At 39.6% G+C, this 21,646-nt stretch overlaps 1 protein-coding gene across 2 annotated transcripts in view; it reads right to left on the reverse strand.

Annotated features, from left to right (window-relative positions):
- Positions 1-21,646, reverse strand: part of LOC150096281 (transcription factor 12-like) — a 620,086-nt gene that overhangs the window by 571,010 nt on the left and 27,430 nt on the right. For both annotated transcript variants that reach the window (XR_016549910.1, XM_090408842.1), the window contains exon 2: positions 10,380-10,444. Coding sequence is in view for 1 of the 2 variants with exons in the window: in XM_090408842.1 (XP_090264968.1) it covers positions 10,380-10,444 (65 nt within the window). In the remaining variant the exon portion in view is untranslated. The remainder of the gene's footprint in view (positions 1-10,379; positions 10,445-21,646) is intronic.

Genomic DNA, 21,646 nt, shown 5'->3' on the forward strand with positions numbered 1-21,646 from the left:
CACTTTATTATAAAATGTGAATAAGTTACTAAAGCCTTGCTGTCCACTATAAAATCGCATCCCTATCCATCCACTGTTGTATTTTACCTTTCACCAACTTTCCCAATACTTTAACAACCACTTCCAATATATTATTTGGTCTGTAGTTTGCCACCGTTGTCTTGAGCCACCTTTATGCAATAGTAGTATCTTACTTTCTTTCTACTCCCTTGGAACCCTGCCAGAGATGAGACTTAGATTGAACAACTTTTCATCAGAGGAAATGCCAATTCTCTTGCACATTCACGTAGTACATGGGCTGATATGCCATCCAGTCTCACTGCTGTGTTCACATTCATATTTTTTAATATGCTGAACACCTCCTGTTCATCTAACTCAATTTTGATTTGTGTCTCTGTAACATCAGCAACTTAAAATCTCCACCTGGATGATACACCTTTGCAAAATGATCACTCAGTGACTCAACTGTTTCTTTTGGCTCGGTCACCTTCCTACCTTGAGCATTGTTTAAAGTCATTCTACCATAGTCATTTTTCCTCTTGCACTTTGTACTGCTCATGAGTATGCTGATCACTATTTTCTTTATATTTCTTCCACAATGTTTTCTTTTTTGCAGCTCTTGCTTTATAGCCCTACTCATCCACTTAATTCCAACTTGGTTTATCCTCCTAACCAGTCTGATATTGCTACCATCAAGCAATCTGTGACCACTTGCCATGCACTACTGACATTCTTTCCTTGTAGCTTCTCAAGCCATGCCACTGTTCCAAGATGACTCCTGAGTCTTTCACAATCACCAGCATTGAGAAGGCTGGTGATTATGAGAGACTGTGACTATGAGATGGTCTCCCAGAACAGGAGAGCATGGTCACTCTCCCCAATTGTAGCCAGAGTGTCTATCTTGGTTATGGATACATCTTCTGATGCTATTATCAGATCTAACACCCTCAAACACAATCGATATCCCTCCCCATAGTTAAAGTCTCCCATAATAATTGTTCGGCCAACAATCAATTTGCTGATTTGCCAATACATAGTATCTACATCTTCCTGTGAACCTCCTGGTCTATAGCAGCACCAAACAACATATTGTGTCCTATTTGCCTCTATCCCACAACAGACAGTCTCAAATGAACCATATCCCACAGACCTAAAATCCTCTTTAACTTCTAATTTTGTTGGTTGCAATTCTGCAGCTATCATCAGCAATATCCCACATCCTGTCCTGTTCCTTCTATGCTCCCTGAAAATACTATTACTATTACTATTATTACGGGCAACTCCAGGGAGTCATTGGACTCATCAAGGGAGGCCCCAAATCATATTCATCACAACTATTTGACATTCATACAGTATCTATCATACCTCGCCTTAAACTCATTCACTGTCACAGCATCCACCACAGACTCAGGGAGCGCATTCCACTCATTCACTACTCTAAAAGTAAAGAACCCAGCTCTAACACCTTTACTAACCACACTTTTGCCCAGTTTCCATGGATGTCCCCTAGTCCTCCCACAACCAGCCCTGTTCTCAAAAATATCTTCTGAATCAATTTTATAGAAACCCTTCAGTAATTTGAATGTCTCAATCATATCTCCCCTCCTCCGCCTATCAACCAATTTTTGCAACCCACAAATCCTCAACCTGTTCTCATACGGTTCATTCCACAGACCTGCTATCATCTTGGTCACTCGCCTCTGGATCCTCTCCACCTCCTCCCCATCAAGAAGAAACCTAGGTGACCAAATCTGAGCACAGTAGTCTAGATGGGGTCTTATCAAGGCTCGATACAGAGGAACAATAACCTGATTGTCTCTGCTTGTCATCGTATTCTTCAGCAACCAAGTGATTTGATGAGCTGTTTTGGTCACTTTTGCAATGTGTCCCCTATATTTCAATTCCTTATCTACCAACACTCCTAAATCTCGTGCCTCATCAATTTCCTGGAGCACGGTTCCACCAATGCAGTAAACTGCCGCCAATCTTTTCACCCCAAAATGCATAACCTTACATTTTGCCACATTAAACTGACATCCATTCTCCTTAGCCCAGACCTCCAATCTATCCAAATCATCCTGCAAAATTTTGACGTCATCTGCATTCACTATTGCCCTACGAAACTTCGCATCATCCGCAAACAAATGAACTGTTCCTCTCAGATCATTTCCTATATCATTTATGAACAAATTAAACAGCAGTGGTCCAAGAACAGATCCTTGTGGCACACCACTAGTCACAGGCCGTCTTGTGGACTCTACTCCCGAGTAAACCACTCTCTGATATCTCTCCGTCAACCACCCTCCTACCCATCTCACCAACCCCATGTCCATTCCCATATGCTGCAATTTACTGATTAGAATTCCATGTGGAATCCTGTCAAAGGCCTTGGCAAGGTCCAGTAGAATCACCGTAAACCCATTACCCTTATCCAGTTCAGCCGTCACTGTGTTATAATACGTGAGCAAGTTACTGAGGCATGACCTACCCTTCACAAAACCATGCTGTCCCCGATACAGTATCCCATTTTCTTCTATCCAATCTTGTATTTTCCTCTTGACTATTTTCTCTAAAACCATGACAATGATTCCTGATATGCTAATCGGTCGGTAATTTACTACAGCAGTCTTGGAACCAACCTTTATGCAGTGGAACTATTTTCCCCTCCTTCCACCCGCTCGGGACTAACCCAGACCCGAGACTCAAATTAAACAAAATGGTCAAGGGTACTGACAATTCTTTAGCTGCTTCTCGTACAACACGAGCTGGTATACCATCCAATCCCACAGATGTATTGACATTGAGGTTATGCAATAGACTACTCACCTCCACTTCATTAACCACAATTCCCGTATAATCTACTGGTTTATTCGTTTCTGCAATGTCACCACCTGGATATACTTTTGCAAAGTGCTCACTCAGTAACTCAACTGATTCAGTTACCTCCCTACCATCGGCATTCTTTAAAATCAATCTGCCATGTACATTTTTCCTTTTACTTGCTACATATCTAAAAAACTGTTTAGGATTCTCTTTAGCCTGCATGGCCAATGTTCTTTCGTAATCCTTTTTTGCTTTTCTTACCACACTCGTCACCCTTCTGGCCTGTGCTTTATACTGTTCATGTGCCTGCCGGTCACCCTTCTCCTTAAATTCCCTCCATAGTTGTTTCTTTTTTTGCAACTCAAGCTTAATGGTGTTATTCATCCATTTAACCCCTACTTGATTTATTATTCGGACTCTAGGTATACAGTCAGCCATTGCTTCTTGCAAGCACTTCTTAACTACCTCCCATGCACTATCAACTTCTAGTCCTTGCAGTTGTACATGCCATGGCACTGAACCAATCAAACTCCTAAGCTTGTCATACTTTCCAGCCCGATAATTCCACATGTACCCTGTCTTAATTGAAAATTCTACACCTTTAGCCACCTCCCAAGTTAAGACCCTATGATCACTCTCACCGATTGGTGGCAATGTGGTCATATTTGTTACAGCCAAATCCTCAGATGTAATTACTAGGTCAAGTACTCTCTGACCCCTAGTATTTTCCATTACATGCTGTCGCAGATAGTTATCCCTTAATAACCGCATAAAATCCAGTTCCTTCCTCCCATGTGTCCTCTCCTCACTCCAATCAATGCGACCATAGTTGAAATCTCCCATAATAATCACCCTCCTTCCACCCATTTCTTCTATTTGCTTGTGCATACTGTCACCACCATCTTTTCCATCACCTGGTCTATAGCAGCACCCAATTTTATATTTTGTTCTGCTAGCCACAATCTCACACCAAATGGCCTCAAATGTGCTCTTTTCTCTATCCTGCAATTCAACTTCTATTCTCCTTGGCTGGAGCTCATCAGCTATCATCAACAATACTCCTCCCCCCATTTTATTCTCTCTGTCATTCCTGAACACACTATACCCATCACATTCAATCCCACTAGTTATATCATCTACAGTCAGCCATGTTTCACTAATACCTATAACCTGTGGTCTGGAAGTGCCAACCACGGCCAAAAACTCTTCCTTCTTGTTCCTAATACTCCTAGTATTAGTGTACATGAATTTAAGACCCCCATTAGCCCCAACCCTACCTTGATGCCTTATATTAACTATCCCACTCAGATTTGTTGTCCTTATTTGCTCTGGCATATTATATTCATTCTTACATTCAACTGCCTCCATAAGGACTGTATCTCTACTCCCCCCCCCCCCTAACAAATCTAGTTTCCCTGAATTTGCACATCCACTACATTCAGCAACACTTTCTCAAGTCTTCTTACACCGTAACCATTCAAATGCAAGCCATCCATCTTATATAGATCCTTTCGCCCATCAAACTCACTCCACACATCCACAAATTCCACACCACTCGTCATACATAACCCACGCATAAAGTCATTCGCAATTATAGCCCTCCTTTTAAACATTTCACTGTCATACCGTGGCAAAAGACTAATCATTCTAACTCTCTCACTCTTTTCTTTTGCTACCTCAAACAATTCATTCAGGTCTTCTATCATTTCCATTTTATCTCCTTTCAAATCATTCGTACCTGCCACAACAATCATTTCTTTCACCCTTTCCTTTTGCTCTCTAATAGACGCAGTTACGTCCTTTATGGTCGCACCAGGTTGGTATGATTTTGTCAAATCCTCTACTAACACACCTCGTACTAACGAGTCTCCATACAGCACTCTATCCTTCATTTTGTTCATGTTCACATTCATACGTCTATTTTTCCTGTCATATCTTTTATTATTGGTTGGTTCATTCAGTCTACTTTTGTTCATGCACTCTAGCTGCTGTTTTGCTCTTTCTATCGCACTATTCAACAACGCGATCTCACTCAATGCATCTATCTCATCTTTTTTGTTCTCTGAGAAACCATTTATACTATCATTCACACTTTCTACATTCACACTCTCACAATTTTCATGTACAACCTTGCCGTTTCTTGTCATATCCCTGTTTCCTTCATTCTGAAGGTTGACAAAAATATCACACTCACGATCCGAAATACACTTCAATTCCGCATTCTCCCTGCATTTTCTACACACATTCTATCCTTTATTATCTTCTAACCACACTCCGCAAAGCGTACATTTCACAGCTAGTACACTGACTCGTTTCTTTTATGCTACCGTTCTTTGATAACGATGGCGAACCTTCATTACTGGCCGCCATTTTCCTTCGCACAGGTGCCATTCTTATCTGTGACGTGTTTTGTCAAATTATACCCTAATCTTTAATAATTATTCAATTAATAAAGAAGAGGAAAAAAAGTACAAACATCAGAACATTTAAGTACTAAATATAATTAAATAAAATGAAATATAACTAAATACAGTAACTTAGCTTCGTTTTGTCTTCTACCATTATGCGTTCGATTCCGACGGTACCAAAATATATTATATCGCGACAGCAACTAACTTCCAAAAAACAACCACTGAAGTACACTCGTATTCAGAGAAACAATTTAGCACTCAAAAACGTTGAAAAACGGGGAAAAAAGCGGACTATTCACCGATTAAAAATCACAAATACAATACCCTTTACATTCTATTCCTGTAACCATATCATTTTCAGTCAACCAGGTCTCAGTGATGCCTATAATTTTTGGCAAAGCTGAGCTTATCAATGCCAAAAACTTCTCACCCTTATTCTTATATTATCCTCACCTCTCCTCACCCTTATATTAACGAAAATAAATTTAATTAACACCTCACCATCTCTTGATCACAACTATGCACTTGCACCTATGAAAATTCCTACAGAAAAAATTATGATTCAGATTGAACGCGGAATTCTTAGCCTTCCTGCCCATGCTGATAAGATTATCATACTGGTGCCAAGCAAAAGCAAAACCTCCAAATATTAATCTCTCCTATACAGAATATTGGATATCAAGAAGAATAATAAAATAGTAATTACTAAATCTGATAAGGAAAATGCTACAGTGCTAAACTAGTATGAATACACATTAAAACTTGCTTCTCTGCTTAAAGATTTCTCAACCTGCCTTCCCTTAGACCAGGCATGGTCAACTTATGGCATATGTGCCAAAAGTGGTGCATTGGATGATTAGAAGCGAAGCATTGGATGCCAATGATAATAAAAAAGCAAGCCTATATATGCAAAAAGTATTAACCAAAAACCGATTTGTAGAAAAAAAAGGTAAAACCTAGTAATTTTTTTAGTGATTTTATTGTTTCATGCACATCTTTTGCACATTAACTTGTTTGATCCTGAGGTGCCAAGTGTTAGCAACAGCAATGCTTTACAGGTTTTTGTCAGTCAGTTTACAATTGATACATGCTCTGCAGAGTTGTGATTTGTTCGTCTTTGTGAACATTTGCAATTTTTTTTACTTTTTTTTCTGGAAATTAAGCCTTGTTTTAACATTCAGTTACCATTCAGTTTAATATTCAGTTAACAATTACAGTGAAAAATAAAATGAGCAAAAGAAAAACAGAAAGTGATAGTAAGTGTAAATTCAATGAACAGTGGGAAAATGAGTTCTAATTTATAACAAATCTGTCAGGAAAATCATTGTGCATTTTATGAAAACTCTTTGTCACATAATAAAAGACATGATCTTAATAGACACTATAAAACACATCATAACATCTTTAAAGTTAATGATTTAACTCCAAACATTAAAGCTTGGTGAAATCAAAGCAGACTCAGAAGTATCATAAGGTGAGTAATGTTTATCTTGTTTTTATATTAAATCAATATCACTATATTAAATATGTCTATATTAACATATTTTTACAGGGAGTTTTTAAGAGTACAAGAGTTGTATGGTGCATCTGAACTCATACATGAAACGACTGACACATGGAACATAAAAAGTTGCCCCCCCCCCCTGCCTGAGACTATGTCCCTACCAATACACAGATCAGATCAATTCACAGGCTCCTTAAAAAATGCAACCTCCTGGTCTGTTCAAGTTAGTAATAAACTAAATCCATATAATTCTAGGACACTCCACCCCCCCCCAAGTATTTATGGACTACCTAAAATTCATAAACCAAATGCACCAATTCTAGATTCACATGCAAATTAGCCAAATACTTAGCAAAAGTGCTTTCCCAATATACCGGCACTCCCTCACACATACAAAAACCTCAATCCATTTTAAAGCCACTACAGAAAACCTCATGCTGCAACATACTGACATTATGGTCAGTTTCAATGTCTCCTCTCTATTCACCAATGTCACATTTAAAGATACTTATAGACCTTATTCAAACTGAATTTCCGCCCAATAGTTAAGCCTTGTTTAAGTTCACTATGAACTCTGGCTATTTCGTTCAACAAGGAAAATTCTACAAACAAATAGCGGGGATGGCCATGGGATCTGTACTCCCCCCCCCCCCCCCCGCAGATAATTTCTTCATGGAAACATTTGAAGAGGAAGCTCTAAACTCAAACCCATATAGACTCACTGTTTGGCTATGATTTGTTGATGATGTGTTCTCTATTTGGCCACATGGCCTGGATGCTTTCAACATATTTTTAACATATCCGAACAATCAACATCCCAGGATCCAGTTCACATTAAAAAAGAAAATGATAGTGTTTGTCCCTTCCTAGACATTTTAATTACATGCGCCTGATGGATCCTTGCTTGGCAGTAGATACATTTACAGTCACCCCCCCCCTCTCAACAGTATGGAATTATTAAAAATTTATATAACAGGATTAAATTAATTAGTTCAGATAACAGTGCCTTCTTCACTAAACTAGACCACCTTCACAAAACCTTAGCCAATGGTCACAATTCCTATCATGTCCAAAAAATATTAAAACCCTCAAATTCACACACTCTCTCTCCCTCTCCAGAACAGAGACTACACCAAAGCTATCTCTATTCCATATATCCAAGGTACATCTGTAAAACTAATAAAAATCTTTAAAAAAAATACAACCTTTCAACCATTTACAGACCAATATATGTAAAAAAAATTAGCATCCCTTATCTGCTCCACCAAAGACAAACTGTCCCCTCTTTCTTTAGCTGGTGTGTTACCAAATCCCTTGTGAATGTAATTTGATATACTTTGGGCAGACAGGCCATTCTGTGAAAAAATAAAAAATTAATGAACATCAGTACTATATGGAATCTCCAACTGGAGAAAGACATGACATCTCATTTACTTTATCATCCTTTAATGATAAAAATCAAAAGTTTTATCATTAAAGGATGATAAAGTAAATCAAAAAAAAAAAAAAAATTTAATACAGGATCAAAAATCCGAAATTTTTGATCCTGTATTAAATTCTGATTCTCTTTCCAATCTTCCCTACCATCATGGAGATCTTCCATAATATGAAATATCGAAATATCCTGCTTTTTCCTAGCTAATCAAATATGCCTTAGAAGAGGAGGAAACGAGCATTTCATATTGACTGCCCTCTATTTTTCTTGACCTATAACAACACCCCACCAAATATTCTATATTGACTGGTTCATTAGCCTTATATCCATTATAGTTCTCAGTCTCTATTCTGATAACCCTACATTTTCCCTGACTCAACATACATCTCCAGGGAACAATATCAACTGTATCATCACATCAGATGCATTCCACACCTCTTGTAGACATGCTCCAATGTCACTGTTCATATCGCTAATTAGTATGCTGAAACCACACAGACGCACACTCCTTATTCTTCTACAACAGTGCTTCCCAAACTTCTGGGTGTCGGGGCCCCCTTTGCAAAAAAAATTTAAATATTTTACGGCCCCCCCCTCGAAAAAAAATCGTAATAGAGAGATATATTATTATAATATTTATTGTATTTATATTCAATACAAAACATACACAGCGAATATTGCAAAAATCAAATGCATATATTACATTTTTTGCCTCTTACTGTTTGGTTCTGAAGACAATGCGGGCTGTTCTGGTAAAATATGAAATACTGTCCTTTTTTTTTTGAGTCTGTTTCTGCTTCTTCTGATTGTTCGTGGGAATTTTTTTTTTTTTTTTTTTTTTTTTTTTTTTTTTTTTATCAGCCACTTATTCATCTCAGGGTTAAATTTTTTAACGTAGAATAGATCAAATAATATCACCACTTACCGATACTGGCACACCACAGACTGATAACATGAAATTAGTGAATATTACCTGAATAAGGGAATCCCCGGACCAGGAATATTTTTCTCTTTTGTGACTTTTCTCCCTTTACGGTAATTAAGCCTAACGCGAAACAGACAGCAAAGGCACATTTTATTAAAACGTGCATATGATTGGTGCGGTATTAACAAAAGATCGTGTAACCAAAAGATAAAAGCATAGCTGACAATTGAGCTGAAATGCTAACTCTCTTCAACTGAATTCCATATGTGAAACAGCCATAACATTCATTATATATATATATTACTTAGTTTTAACACTTTTACAAATTTTAACACGTTCGGTTGAATTTTATTGCTGCCTTGGGAAATCGAACTCACACACACACACACATGTAATTAATAACAATAGATTTTAGTTAGATACTGTGTTTGCCCATGCAACATATGGTTTTGTTTCAGTCTATACAGCATAGTTTCTGTATGAGGGGACATGTGATTCATTAATTAGTGTGTTTTTATTCCAGTTGTCTCTAATTGCACTATTTGTTGAGAAATATATTACACAGACTCCTCATACCTTATTCACTGGCATAATAAAAGTACTTGTTTTTATTGCCTCTGTAGTATAGTGGCTGTTAGGGAGGGCGTGTTGTTTACCACTGCAAGCGAGTTACTATCTCCCCACATGAACTTGTTTAAGCTTTTTTTCATGTGTGAAGTATATGCGAAACTTTTATTGGTAACAGAAAACTAGCTCAGATGACAGTGATAATATAAAACGAGTTTTGATATGTATATAAAGTCAATATCAACAGTCCCCGATTAAGAACACGTGATGAAAGGGACAGGAAGATTTGGAGCTTCCCTGGAGAGCATTCGAAGTAAATACAATTAACCACTGCTTTGAAATGAAACATATATGAATAAGCAATATTTACTAATATTCATTAAGCGCCGAAATACACAGGAAGCAAAGTTTGTGAACCAACACCAATGTGTGAATTTTTCCATTAAAATATAAAAAATAACAAAAAAGAAATAATAAATAATAAAAGTTAAATACGTTTCTTTTAAAATAAAAAAAATCTACTTAGTCTTAAAACATTATAAATTTGTTTTCATTATTTCACGGCCCCCCTCAACAAAACCCAAGGGGGCTGCGGCCCACAGTTTGGGAAGCGCTGTTCTACAATATATATTTACTGTATTTGTAAACACGCTCTTGCAAAAAGTTAATGAGATTTAAAAATGTGTTACTGTGGTTTACATAAGTCAATCTTACCTGTGATAATGCATCTTCTGTTGGTGTAGAATAAGGCATACCATAAGGCATCTCTCTGCTTTTATCTGCAAATAAATAGACCTATAATGATTTTCTTCATAAGAGAGCCAAAACTAATCAGTTTTTCTTGATAATCCCAGGTAAACATTACTAATAGAGAAATATTAACTAATATGAAATAATATAGAAAACTAATATATAAATGCTATTTGGGAGGTAACAAATTGTGTGAGAGCAGAGTTTTGATTAAGAAGTCATGTAAAACTATATAGAATATGATTACAACTGGCTGAGAAGGTAACTTGAAGCAGTGCTCTGTGAAAATCTGCATGATAGAAGAATCAGTAGTAAAAGAGTATTTGAGGGGAACTTTATTGACCTGTGTTCCCAGAGTTAGAAGAATAAATTGTATAGCAACTTTAAAGCATAAGCTGCACAAAAAAGAAAATGTCATCGATTCAATCCTGAGAAGGAAAAATGGTGATGATCAGACCACAAGCAGTATAAAGAGCAGGCTAGGAGAGTGACAGACAGGGTGAAAAGGTGACATCAAGCTATGAAAAGAAGTGAGCAGAACAAGCCAGGAGAAGTCCTAGAGTTTTTTTTTTTTCTGTGCAGCAAGCAAAAGAATAACAATGAATACAGGTGAGGTGATAGGAAAGTGGTTCCAGGACCTTTCGCTGATGAACCTTATATCCCTGCATCCCTGGAGGTTGGTCTGCAAAAAAAATTTAATTACTGTCACTTTAGTGAATTTTTTAGATTTTGTTAATTTTGTAGATTAATTTTAGTGAATTTTGTAGATTAACAGATACAGTTATCTACTGTTCATCCCAGTTTGATAATTCAGCTATTAGAACAGCAAGTTTGATAACATCGGTTATCAAACTTGCTGTTCTAATAGCTGAAGAGTCAGATAATTGAAGTAGAATTACATAATGCTCTAGAAGTCAGTTAATTGAGGGCTCATTGTTTTGAAGGTTTAGATAAATGGCAGACTACTGTACATGGTTTGAACATGTCTGAAACTGTCTTGCATCAAAGAATACTGTAACAGAAACTCATTCTATTAGAGTTTCATCTGCACTCAAATTCCTTTGAATACCTTCTTCCTTCAATTAGTTAACATATCACATCAAAAGATGGAGACTACAAAAACAAGTGCCAACAGCTCTTGTTATCTGCATGTGATTTATTTATTAACAAGCTTTCAGTGGCAACAAAAGATCACTCATGTAGTCACATAACAGGCAAAAGAGCTGAACAGGTGAAAGGAAATCCCAAAGTTTTTGCACGTGAAATATATTCACATCTGAGCTACTTGGGATACATACTAAGACAAGTGATATAAATCATTAGCCTCTATATACAAGTAGCTCAGATGTGAATATATTTCATGTGCAAAACTTTGTTTTGCTTACTTGGGAAAAGGATTAAAACCAAATATAAAATTTCTTAGTATCTTTAACGTATATTACACCCAAGATAAAAAAACTTTCTACATCTTTCTCTCAACCAGAGATTTTTATTAAGACGGTCAAGCACCTTTTGTCTACTTATATATATGAGATGTATATGACTTCTGCATTACTTCAACCTTGGTATCAGGGAGTACTGAAGTAAGATGGCGGCTTGCGTGTTAGTGTTTCGTGTTGTGTATTTTTGATGGTGAATTGTGAATTTGACTGATATGTTTTTAGAGATTTATGCTTATTCATTAATAATATCAGTTAATTACTTGCTGCCATAAACAGGCACTTTATTTTCTATACTGGTTTATCCAGGTAAGTCTATTGAATTTACAAGGGTGATACGCTAGGCCTACTGCCGCTAGTATCGCCATTGTTGTATTTTATATCGCCACATCTTGCTGGTAGACACCTTAGTGTGTCTACGGGATTTGCTAGTGGACCCTCAAAAGTCCACAGGATTATCTTTACCTATGACTTATTTCCAAATATCATCATGGCAAAACTTCTAAATGAGGCCAAATTCGAGGAAGTTTACTTTGAATTCCTCAGACTGGGAAAGCTGCTGAGTGATAATTGGCCAGGAAAAGTCAAGCTCTTTGACACATTTCCCCCCACAGCAGTCACAGAGGATAATATGGTTGATATGAGTGAAGAGCCCATAACTCAGACGCAATCAGATTTAGCACACTCCCCGAGTATGGAAGATGCTACATCACGAGACAGCAGACATCATACCTTGGAAACTGATACAGAGTTCCAATTGGTGAAAAAGAAGAGGAAAATCTCCACCAATGTGGAAGAACCCAAAACATCAGGGATAGAAGCACACAATGGTCCTAAAGAAAAGATACCACCAGTCATATTAAGGGATAAAGAAAAATGGATCCCTATCTCATCAGCCCTAAGAGAGCAAAACATCTCATTCTCGTGGGCTAAAAACACAGATGAGGGAGTTAAAATACAACCCTCTACAGTCTCGGATTACAGACAGATGACCAGATTTCTGGACAAAGCTAGCGTCCCATACCACACCTTCACTTTACATAGTGAAAAGAACCTGAAAGTTGTTCTACGTGGGATAGCTGAAGGTATCACTCCTGAAGATGTGTCCACTGATCTCTCCAGACAGGGCCTGTCCCCAGTTAAAGTGAGCAGAATGCTCAGAGCAGATAAAAGGCCAATGCCTTTGGTGCTGGTGGAAATAAACAACACACAAAAGCAGATCTATGAACTGACTGTAGTATGCGGTCTCAAAATTACAACTGAGCCTCTAAGGAAAAGAGCATCTGCAGGTCAGTGTCATAGATGCCAAAGATTTGGACATGCCCAAAAATTATGTAAGGCAGCCTACAGGTGCTTGAAGTGCGGCGAGGGACACCAGACCATCTCTTGCACCAAACCTCGCACAACTCCAGCATGCTGAGCAAACTGCAGAGGACCTCATCCCGCCAACTACAAGGGATGCCTTTCCAATCTAAAAAACCGAGGACCAACAAAAGTCAATCTTCTTCCGCCACGTAAAGACGTTTTAAGCAACCAAACAAATTGTCTTCCAGTCCGAAACACCTTGCCTTCTTCCTCACAAGAAGGAACAACCATGACCAAAACATATGCTAAGGCTGCAAGAACTAAGCCTCCTACATCTCTCGAGCTAGAAAGCTCCAACATAACATCCGTTTTAACAGCCTCACTTGCCACTATGCTGCAAGAATTCAGCAAGACATGCCCCTCAACATCTTCCAGAAAGAGATTCCTGCAAAGCACTCAAAACATTATAACAGCCATCTGTCATGAATAATAAATTCAAACCAAAAGCTCTTAAGATAATAGCATGGAATGCAAATGGATTGATGAACAAGATTTTGGAACTGCAAGAACTTTCAACTCGTCTCAGTGCTGATATCATCTTGATTGGTGAAACACACCTAAGATCAGCTAATAACCCAAAAATCCGTGGATACACTATGTACAGAAACGACAGAATTGGCACAAGAGGTGGAGGCACAGCCATATATATAAAGAGTTATTTGAATCATAACACAATAGACAAGCCCAAAACAGTAAACCTGGAGGTGACTGGAGGTGGAGGTACATACCTTCAATGCTGGGAGTCTCAAGATCTATGCTGCATATAACCCTCCAAGCATTCCTCTGCTGACAACAGATCTAGACTCCATAGTTGGTCCAAATGACTCCATAATAATAGCAGGAGACTTCAACTCAAAACACACATCTTGGTACAGCTCATCTACTAACACCAAAGGCCACACACTTTTCAACTATGCAATGCTCAACTCTGTTGTAGTCGCTGGCCCTACTGAGCCCACCCATTTCAGCCCTTCGGGTGGCTCGGATGTGCTGGACATTGTCATTTTTAAAAATTTAAGATACCAATTCAAATTGGAATCAGTCAACGAATTATCTTCTGACCACAGTCCCATAGTGCTCAATCTAGGTTCATCAGATCAATTCTCTCCTCTGCACACATTCATACTATGGGACGAGTTAGCCAAGGTTCTTCCCGATCATATTGGTCCGGTACCCAATATCAGTAAAAAGGAAGAGATTGACACAGCAATAAATAACTTAACCATACAAATTCAGAAAGCAATTGAATCAGTCAGACAATCAACTGTCTTCAACCCAACAAACCGTATCCCTGAAGAAATCATGGACCTAATCAGAGCAAAAAATAGAGCCAGGAAGAGATACCACAATACCAGAGCCCCACAAGATAAAAGAGTATTGAACAATCTAAACGGGCAGGTCCGAGAAGCTCTTCAAAAACACAGAAACCATCAATGGGAAACCAAATTGGCTAACATCAATACTGAAGATCATTCTGTATGGAAATTCTTAAGAACAATCCGCACCAAAAAGCAACTCATACCCCCTATCCAAACCAAGAAAGGGACAGTTCACAAAGATGAAGAGAAAGCCTAAGCACTAGTAGATAACCTAGAATCTCAGTGCAACCCATCGTATACTAATTTAAATATCAACCTTATGTACAAGATTCATCGTCATGTTAGGTCAACCTTAAGACAGAACATTGTCAACTCAGAACATATCACTCCTACAAATCCAACAGAAATGATAAATATCATCTCCCATCTAAACAACAGAAAAGATCCAGGACCGGATGGCATAACTAACAGAATAGTAAAACTACTTCCAAGAAAGGCCATAGTCCATCTCGTCAACATTACAAATGCTATCTTTAGATTCCAGCATTTCCCTTCTACATGGAAAACAGCCACAATCATACCACTGAAGAAGCCAGGAAAAAATGCTCACCTTCCTGAAAGCTACAGACCCATAAGCCTATTATCCAGCCTCGGAAAGGTAACAGAGAAAAAGTGATCCTCTCAAGATTCCAAGCAGAAACAGATAAGTTAGGAATTTTGCCTAACGAACAGTTCGGCTTCCGTAGGGTCCATAGTACAGCCCAACAAGTGCACCGGCTGGTAGAAATCATTACTAAAGGTTTCAACTGGAAACTCAATACAGCTGCCATCTTCATCGACGCAGAGAAGGCGTTTGATAAAGTATGGCATCAAGGTCTTCTCTACAAACTGATAAAATTTAATTTCCCAGTCAGACTAATAAAGGTAATACATCCTTATCTGAAAGACAGATACATGCAGGTCAGGGTAGGCGAAACGGTTTCGACCAGACGCAGGATCTCGGCAGGCATACCTCAAGGATCTCTTCTGGCACCTCTACTGTTTTCAATCTATGTAGCAGACATCCCTCTGAACCCAAGAACAACATTCACTGCATTATATGCTGATGATACTGCATTGATGTCAAGTTCACTGAGCCCAAAACTGGCAACTAAAAGACTACAAAATAGCATACACACTTTAGAAAAGTGGATGGCAGACTGGAGGATCCAAGTTAACCCCCAGAAAAGCTCAGCCATACTGTTTACTAGAAAGAAAATCCATACCATGGAGGATATTTATTTATTGGGAGTAAAGATTCCATGGCAGACTGAAGTTAAATATCTTGGAGTGATTCTTGATAGTAAACTCCTATTCAGCAAACATATTAGTTACATTTCCTCAAAGACATCCAACGTCTTAGCACAGCTCTACCCTATGATCAGCAGACAAAGTAAACTGGACATGCAAACAAAATTAATAATTTACAAGATGGTAATTAGATCGGTTATCACTTACGCATCCCCAGCTTGGAGCCACACCGCAAATTCTAACATTCTAAAACTTCAGAGATTACAGAATAAGTGCCTGAGGATGATTCTGGATGCCCCCCTGGTTCATAAGAAACACCCAGATCCATAGAGAAGTTAATATCCCTTATATCTCTTCCTTTCCCATAAATCTAGCTGAGAAGTTCTTTACCAAGACAAGTAACCATCCAAACCCGTTAATCAAGGAAGCCTCGGAATATAATGAAGAAGAAATCTACAAATTTAAAAGACCAAAATCTATTTTAAGTTCAGCTGAACGCAACTAACTTCACTGCCCTCAATGGGCGAGCATATAGCTCACAAACACTCCATTCAAAGTTCTTCCATTACAAGACAAAGGGGAATATGAAAAGCAATTTTGCTTCACCCATCTAGCCAGAAATGTTAATGTTAAACCTTGGTATCTCTCCCGGGTGTGGCTCCCACTGAAGAGACCTCAATAAAGGTTGAAATCGGTCTAGGTAGTGGCCCTTCCCATTATGCATTGCATTATACACATCTGAAAGGGGATGTGCTTTGCATTATGGGATACATACTAAGGCAAGTGATATGAAATCATTAGCCTTTATATACAAGTAGCTCAGACATGAATATATTTCATGTGCAAAACTTTGTTTTGCTTACTTGGGAAAAGGATTAAAACCAAGTATAAAATTTCTTGGTATCTTTAACGTATATTACACTCAAGGTAAAAAATTTCAGTCAGTTATAGGTTGGTGTCTACTATATTTTCATACATCACAACATAATATAACACCTGCTCTCCCTGTCAATGCATTTTCTCTATTGTTTTAACAAGTTTTTCTAAGCAGTAGTATAAGCTTTGAAAAACTTGTGGGTTCTTTTTTTTAACCATTTTCTACATCTCTGCTTCAGCAGTTGGAGGAAATGCGAACTAGCCCACAAGGTGGTAGATGACCTTCATTGCCCAATGAAACACCACCACCACCACCCTGTTTATTGGGGGGGGGGGGGGGTGAAGTGGCAAATCAAATGCTATGTTTAGCCTCCAGAGCAGGGGTTTTGGCTAAACATAGCATTTGTTTAGCCTAAACCATCTTTCCCCTCTTATCCATGCAGTGTGAGCGATTCTCGTCAAAGCCATGCCCAACGTACCTAGAGACCCAGCCCGTCTTCAGTTTTGAGGGCACAGCAGTTAAAATGGTGGTAACGCAGGCCAGCCACCAGATAGTATACGGGCCCAAACTAGTCAGTAATGAGTCAGGAGACTTTTTTATTAATATTATTATTACGGGCAACTCCAAGGAGTCCTTAGACTCATCGAGGGAGGCCCTAAGCATCATGTCAAGAACAACTATTCAGCTTCCACACAGTATCTATCATACTTTGCCTTGACCTCATTTACAGTCATGGCACCCACAACAGACTCTGGCAACTTATTTCATGACTTTCTGGTCAACTGGCACATAATTCCAATGCCACATACTTTGTCAGGTCATGCCTGGTTCTCAGGAGGACTCTCATGTACCCACAAAAGTCAGTTCCTCATGGAACAGCTTTACAAAGAAACATGCGAAACGTCACTTAACCCCCCCCCCACTAACCTAAACAGATCCAATGGTCTGCGACTTTCCCCCTACTGAGAGATAGTACTCTATAAATCAGCAAATCTTTCCTAACTTTTGTAATTGTATACGCATATAATATTACATATATAAAAATTTTTATTTATTTATTTTATTATTATTTTTACTGTCAGCTTACTAGTAGAATTATGTTCTCCATGTCAGGGGACTAGCCTGACGATGGAATAGTTCAGTGGTAGGGCTGCTACCTTTAGGCTTCTGAACTAGCCTTCTTCCGAATTTAAACCCATAGGAGGAATAGGGTATATTGAAGGGGGAAAGAGTAGATTATCAAAGAATTATAGTAAAGTTTATAGAGAGGGCATAGTTGTAAGGCCAGAAATGAAAAGACCCCCATGGCCCTCGAGTACTCTAATAGCATAAGGGTCATAAAATAAGAGTTGGCTGATAAGGCTTTATAGGAAAGATTAAAGTAAGTGGATCTTCCTCAAAGTAGTAGAAGGAGAGGATAGATCCAGCTAGGGGTCCATGGTCCGCTTCCCTTACAATCAAGATGATTGCCCCTTATGGCCCAGTTGGTCCACGAATCCTTATTCAGTATATTCAGACCACCCCACCATACACACACGAGCATGCGCGCACACACACACACACGTGCACACATGGTGTGTTCCCCTATCCGCCACCCAGGGGATGTGCTCTCTAGGGGTTACAGGGTCCCCCAAGCAGGACGTCCTCTTAAACGATGACTTCTAAGGCCGGAACAGGCCATGCTAGGCCTAAATCCTTGATACGCATGATGATGATTTTATTTTATTCTTTTTTTGGAAATAAATTTAGGAAAGTTAACCTTAGCTACGTAAGTGGCACTTTGTGAATATATCAGTTATTGTTTAATTAGTCTTTGTACTTGTTCTGATGATGCCTGTGATACTCAGGTGAAAATTCTATTAATAAAGAATATTTCACGTGAGTTAATTCCATTATTGTAATAGTAATTCAATTTAGTTAAGGAATCCTAATATAAGGGAGGGTTAACGAGGGGCCAACCACCCCTCCTGTAAAAACCCTATTGGTTACGAAACAAACACCACAGAAGCCTCGGAATTCAGACGCCTTTGCGACTATGATTATTAATCGTTTTGGGACCTGGAATATATGTAGTTTGGTGAAAGAAGGAGCTCTTTTTAATGTGACGAATGTCTTATGACAGTATAAAATTGGACTTTGTGCTGTACAAGAAGTGCGTTGGCCGGGACAAGGCTCGACCCACAATCAGGGGTACACGCTATACTATAGTGGTGACGACAGAGGACGAAGAGTCCTCGGAACTGCGTTTTTAGTTAGTGATAACTTTTTGTGTAATATTTTAAATTTTAAACCTGTGAACAATCGGCTGTGTACTATTAGAGTTAAGGGACGTTTTCAAAATGTGTCTATTGTGAACTGTTATGCACCTACTGAAGAGAGCTCGGAGGAAGCTAAAGATTGTTTCTACGAAGTGCTTGAGCGTACTTGTAATAATCTACCATCCTATGACGTCAAGCTAGTGGTGGGAGATTTCAACGTGAAGCTGGGGAAAGAGTGTGTGTGGCACCCTTTCGTGGGTAGTGAGAGCCTACATGAGGAGTGCAATGATAATGGGATCCGACTTACGAGTTTTGCTGCCACTACCTGATGCTTCGTAAAGAGCACTATGTTTGCGCATAAAGATATCCACAAACAGACCTGGAGATTGCTGGACAGTAGAACAGCTAACCAAATAGACCATGTACTAGTGTATCAACGTCACCACAGCTCCAACTTGGATGTGAGAAGTTTCAGAGGAGCAGATGGAGATAGCGACCACTATCTGGTAGTCTACGATTTCAGGCATAGAATTGCAGTTCAGAAGCCCACGTGTCCTACCATACAATCGGCATAGGACCTGGGAAAGTTGAAAACAGATTAGGCAAGTAGGCTTTCCAGTTAGAGTTGCAGAATCGTTTTGGGGAGTTACGGGAAGAGGATGATCCGGATGGGATGTGGGACACCATCAAAAATATGGTCGCGTTAGCTGCCTCGAGAATTGTGGGAAAGAGAAAGAGGAGGAGAAAAGCATGGTTTAATAGACAGTGTGAAGAAACTGTAGCGAAACGAAGGGAAGCACTATTGAACTACCTAGCGGATAGCAGGAAGAAAGCTGCATATGAGAGGGTGAGAAGAGTGGTGAATACATGTATACGCAGGGAAAAGTGGAAGTATCTTAATGAGAAAGTGGCTAATATAGAGAGAAATAGGGTGATGAATAATGGACGGGAGATGTACCGGACGATCAAAGCCATGCGAGGTGCCCAGACACAAGCGGCAACCATAAGAGATGAGAGTGGAAATCTATTAACAAACTCAAAAGATGCTCTCGCTCGGTGGCGTGGATATTTTGCGAACTTGCTGAATGTCAATAACAGAGGATTATACTCCTTATCAAACTGCTGAACCATTTAATGAAGAGCCGACATTTAGTGAGATTACTTGTGCTATCCGCATGCTGAAAAATAATAAGGCTACAGAAATGGACTGCATACCGGCGGAGCTCCTGAAGAATGGTGGGGATGTCCTGCTGGAGCAGCTGCACCGGCTCATCGTGATGATCTGGCGAGAAGAACGGCTGCCGGACGAGTGGAAGGAGTCGCTGATCATCCGAGTATATAAGAAAGGCAATAAGGCTCAATGCAGCAACTATAGGGGCATCTCACTGCTGTCGACTGGCTAAAAGGTGCTGTCTAACATCATGCTAATGCGCCTCACACCATATGCAGAAGAGTGCCTTGGTGACTACCAGACGGGCTTCAGGAGGAACCGTTCTACAATAGACCAACTCTTCACGCTGCACCAAGTTTTTGAAAAGTGCTGGGAATATAACCGGGAAGTTCATAATATTTTCATAGACTTATCTAAAGCATATGACTCAATGATACGCCCAAAAATATGGCAGGTGTTAGAAGAGCTGGGAATTTCTCGAAAACTCCGAAAAATGGCGCAGGTGTGCGTAGCTGGTTCGAGAGCAAGAGTGAAAGCAGAAGGTGACCTTTTGGATCTGTTTCAAGTACAGACCGGTGTCAAGCAGGGTGATGGGCTTTCTCCGATTCTCTTCAATCTAGTGTTGGAAAAAGTAATTAGAAACACACAGCAAGTGGCAGGTGGAGTCGATATGGGGGTGCAAGTTAAGATTCTTGGCTACGCTGACGACCTGAACGTTATTGCGCATCAATGGGACGACGTCGCATTGGTTACTGCTATTGAAGAAGCTGCAGAAGAAGTTGGCCTGAAAATAAATGCCAAGAAGACAAAATACCTTTTTATGAGTCGCCATGCTGCTGAAGATCCAGAGGGAGCTGCACAGTTTGAGAAGGTGAAGATATTTAGGTACTTGGGTTATTTCGTGACTGAAGACAACAAAGTTGAGGCCGATGTCCAGAGTCGGGTAAATGCTGCGAATGTGGCCTATTATCAGGTGTGTCCCCTTTTCGCCTCGTGCTGGCTGTCTTGGACTACAAAGGTGGGACTATACAATACTTTGATCAGGCCTGTTCTCCTCTACGGTGCTGAAGCGTGGACTCTCACGGCGAGACAAGCCGAACACCTGAGAGTATTTGAAAACAAGATGCTACGACGTATCTATGGAGGGGTCATGGAAGACGGAGTCTGGAGGAGGCGGTCGAATGCTGCCATACACGCTTTATACAACTCGGCAGACGTCTTGATGGAGCTGCGAGCCCGGCGTCTTCAGTGGCTGGGGCACCTGTACCGTATGCGCCCCAAAAAGACTGTGAGACAAGCGTGGGAGGCCCGACCCCGATCAGGGAGGCCAAGAAAGAGATGGGTGGATCAGAAGAAGGAAGACCTGCAGGCAGTCTGGCTGGAGACCGGAACATGGCAGACAGTTGCAGAGGACCGTGCCCAGTGGCGACATGTGGTGCTTGAGGCCAAAAGTCCCCCCAGGGGGGGGGGGGTGATAGTGCCTGGCTAATGTAACGTATTGTAATAGTAAGT

The sequence above is a fragment of the Typopeltis vanoorti genome, chromosome 19, assembly GCF_054136105.1.
Source record: "Typopeltis vanoorti isolate ZY-2024b chromosome 19, IOZ_Tvanoo_1.0, whole genome shotgun sequence".
NCBI classification, from domain to species: domain Eukaryota; kingdom Metazoa; phylum Arthropoda; class Arachnida; order Uropygi; family Thelyphonidae; genus Typopeltis; species Typopeltis vanoorti.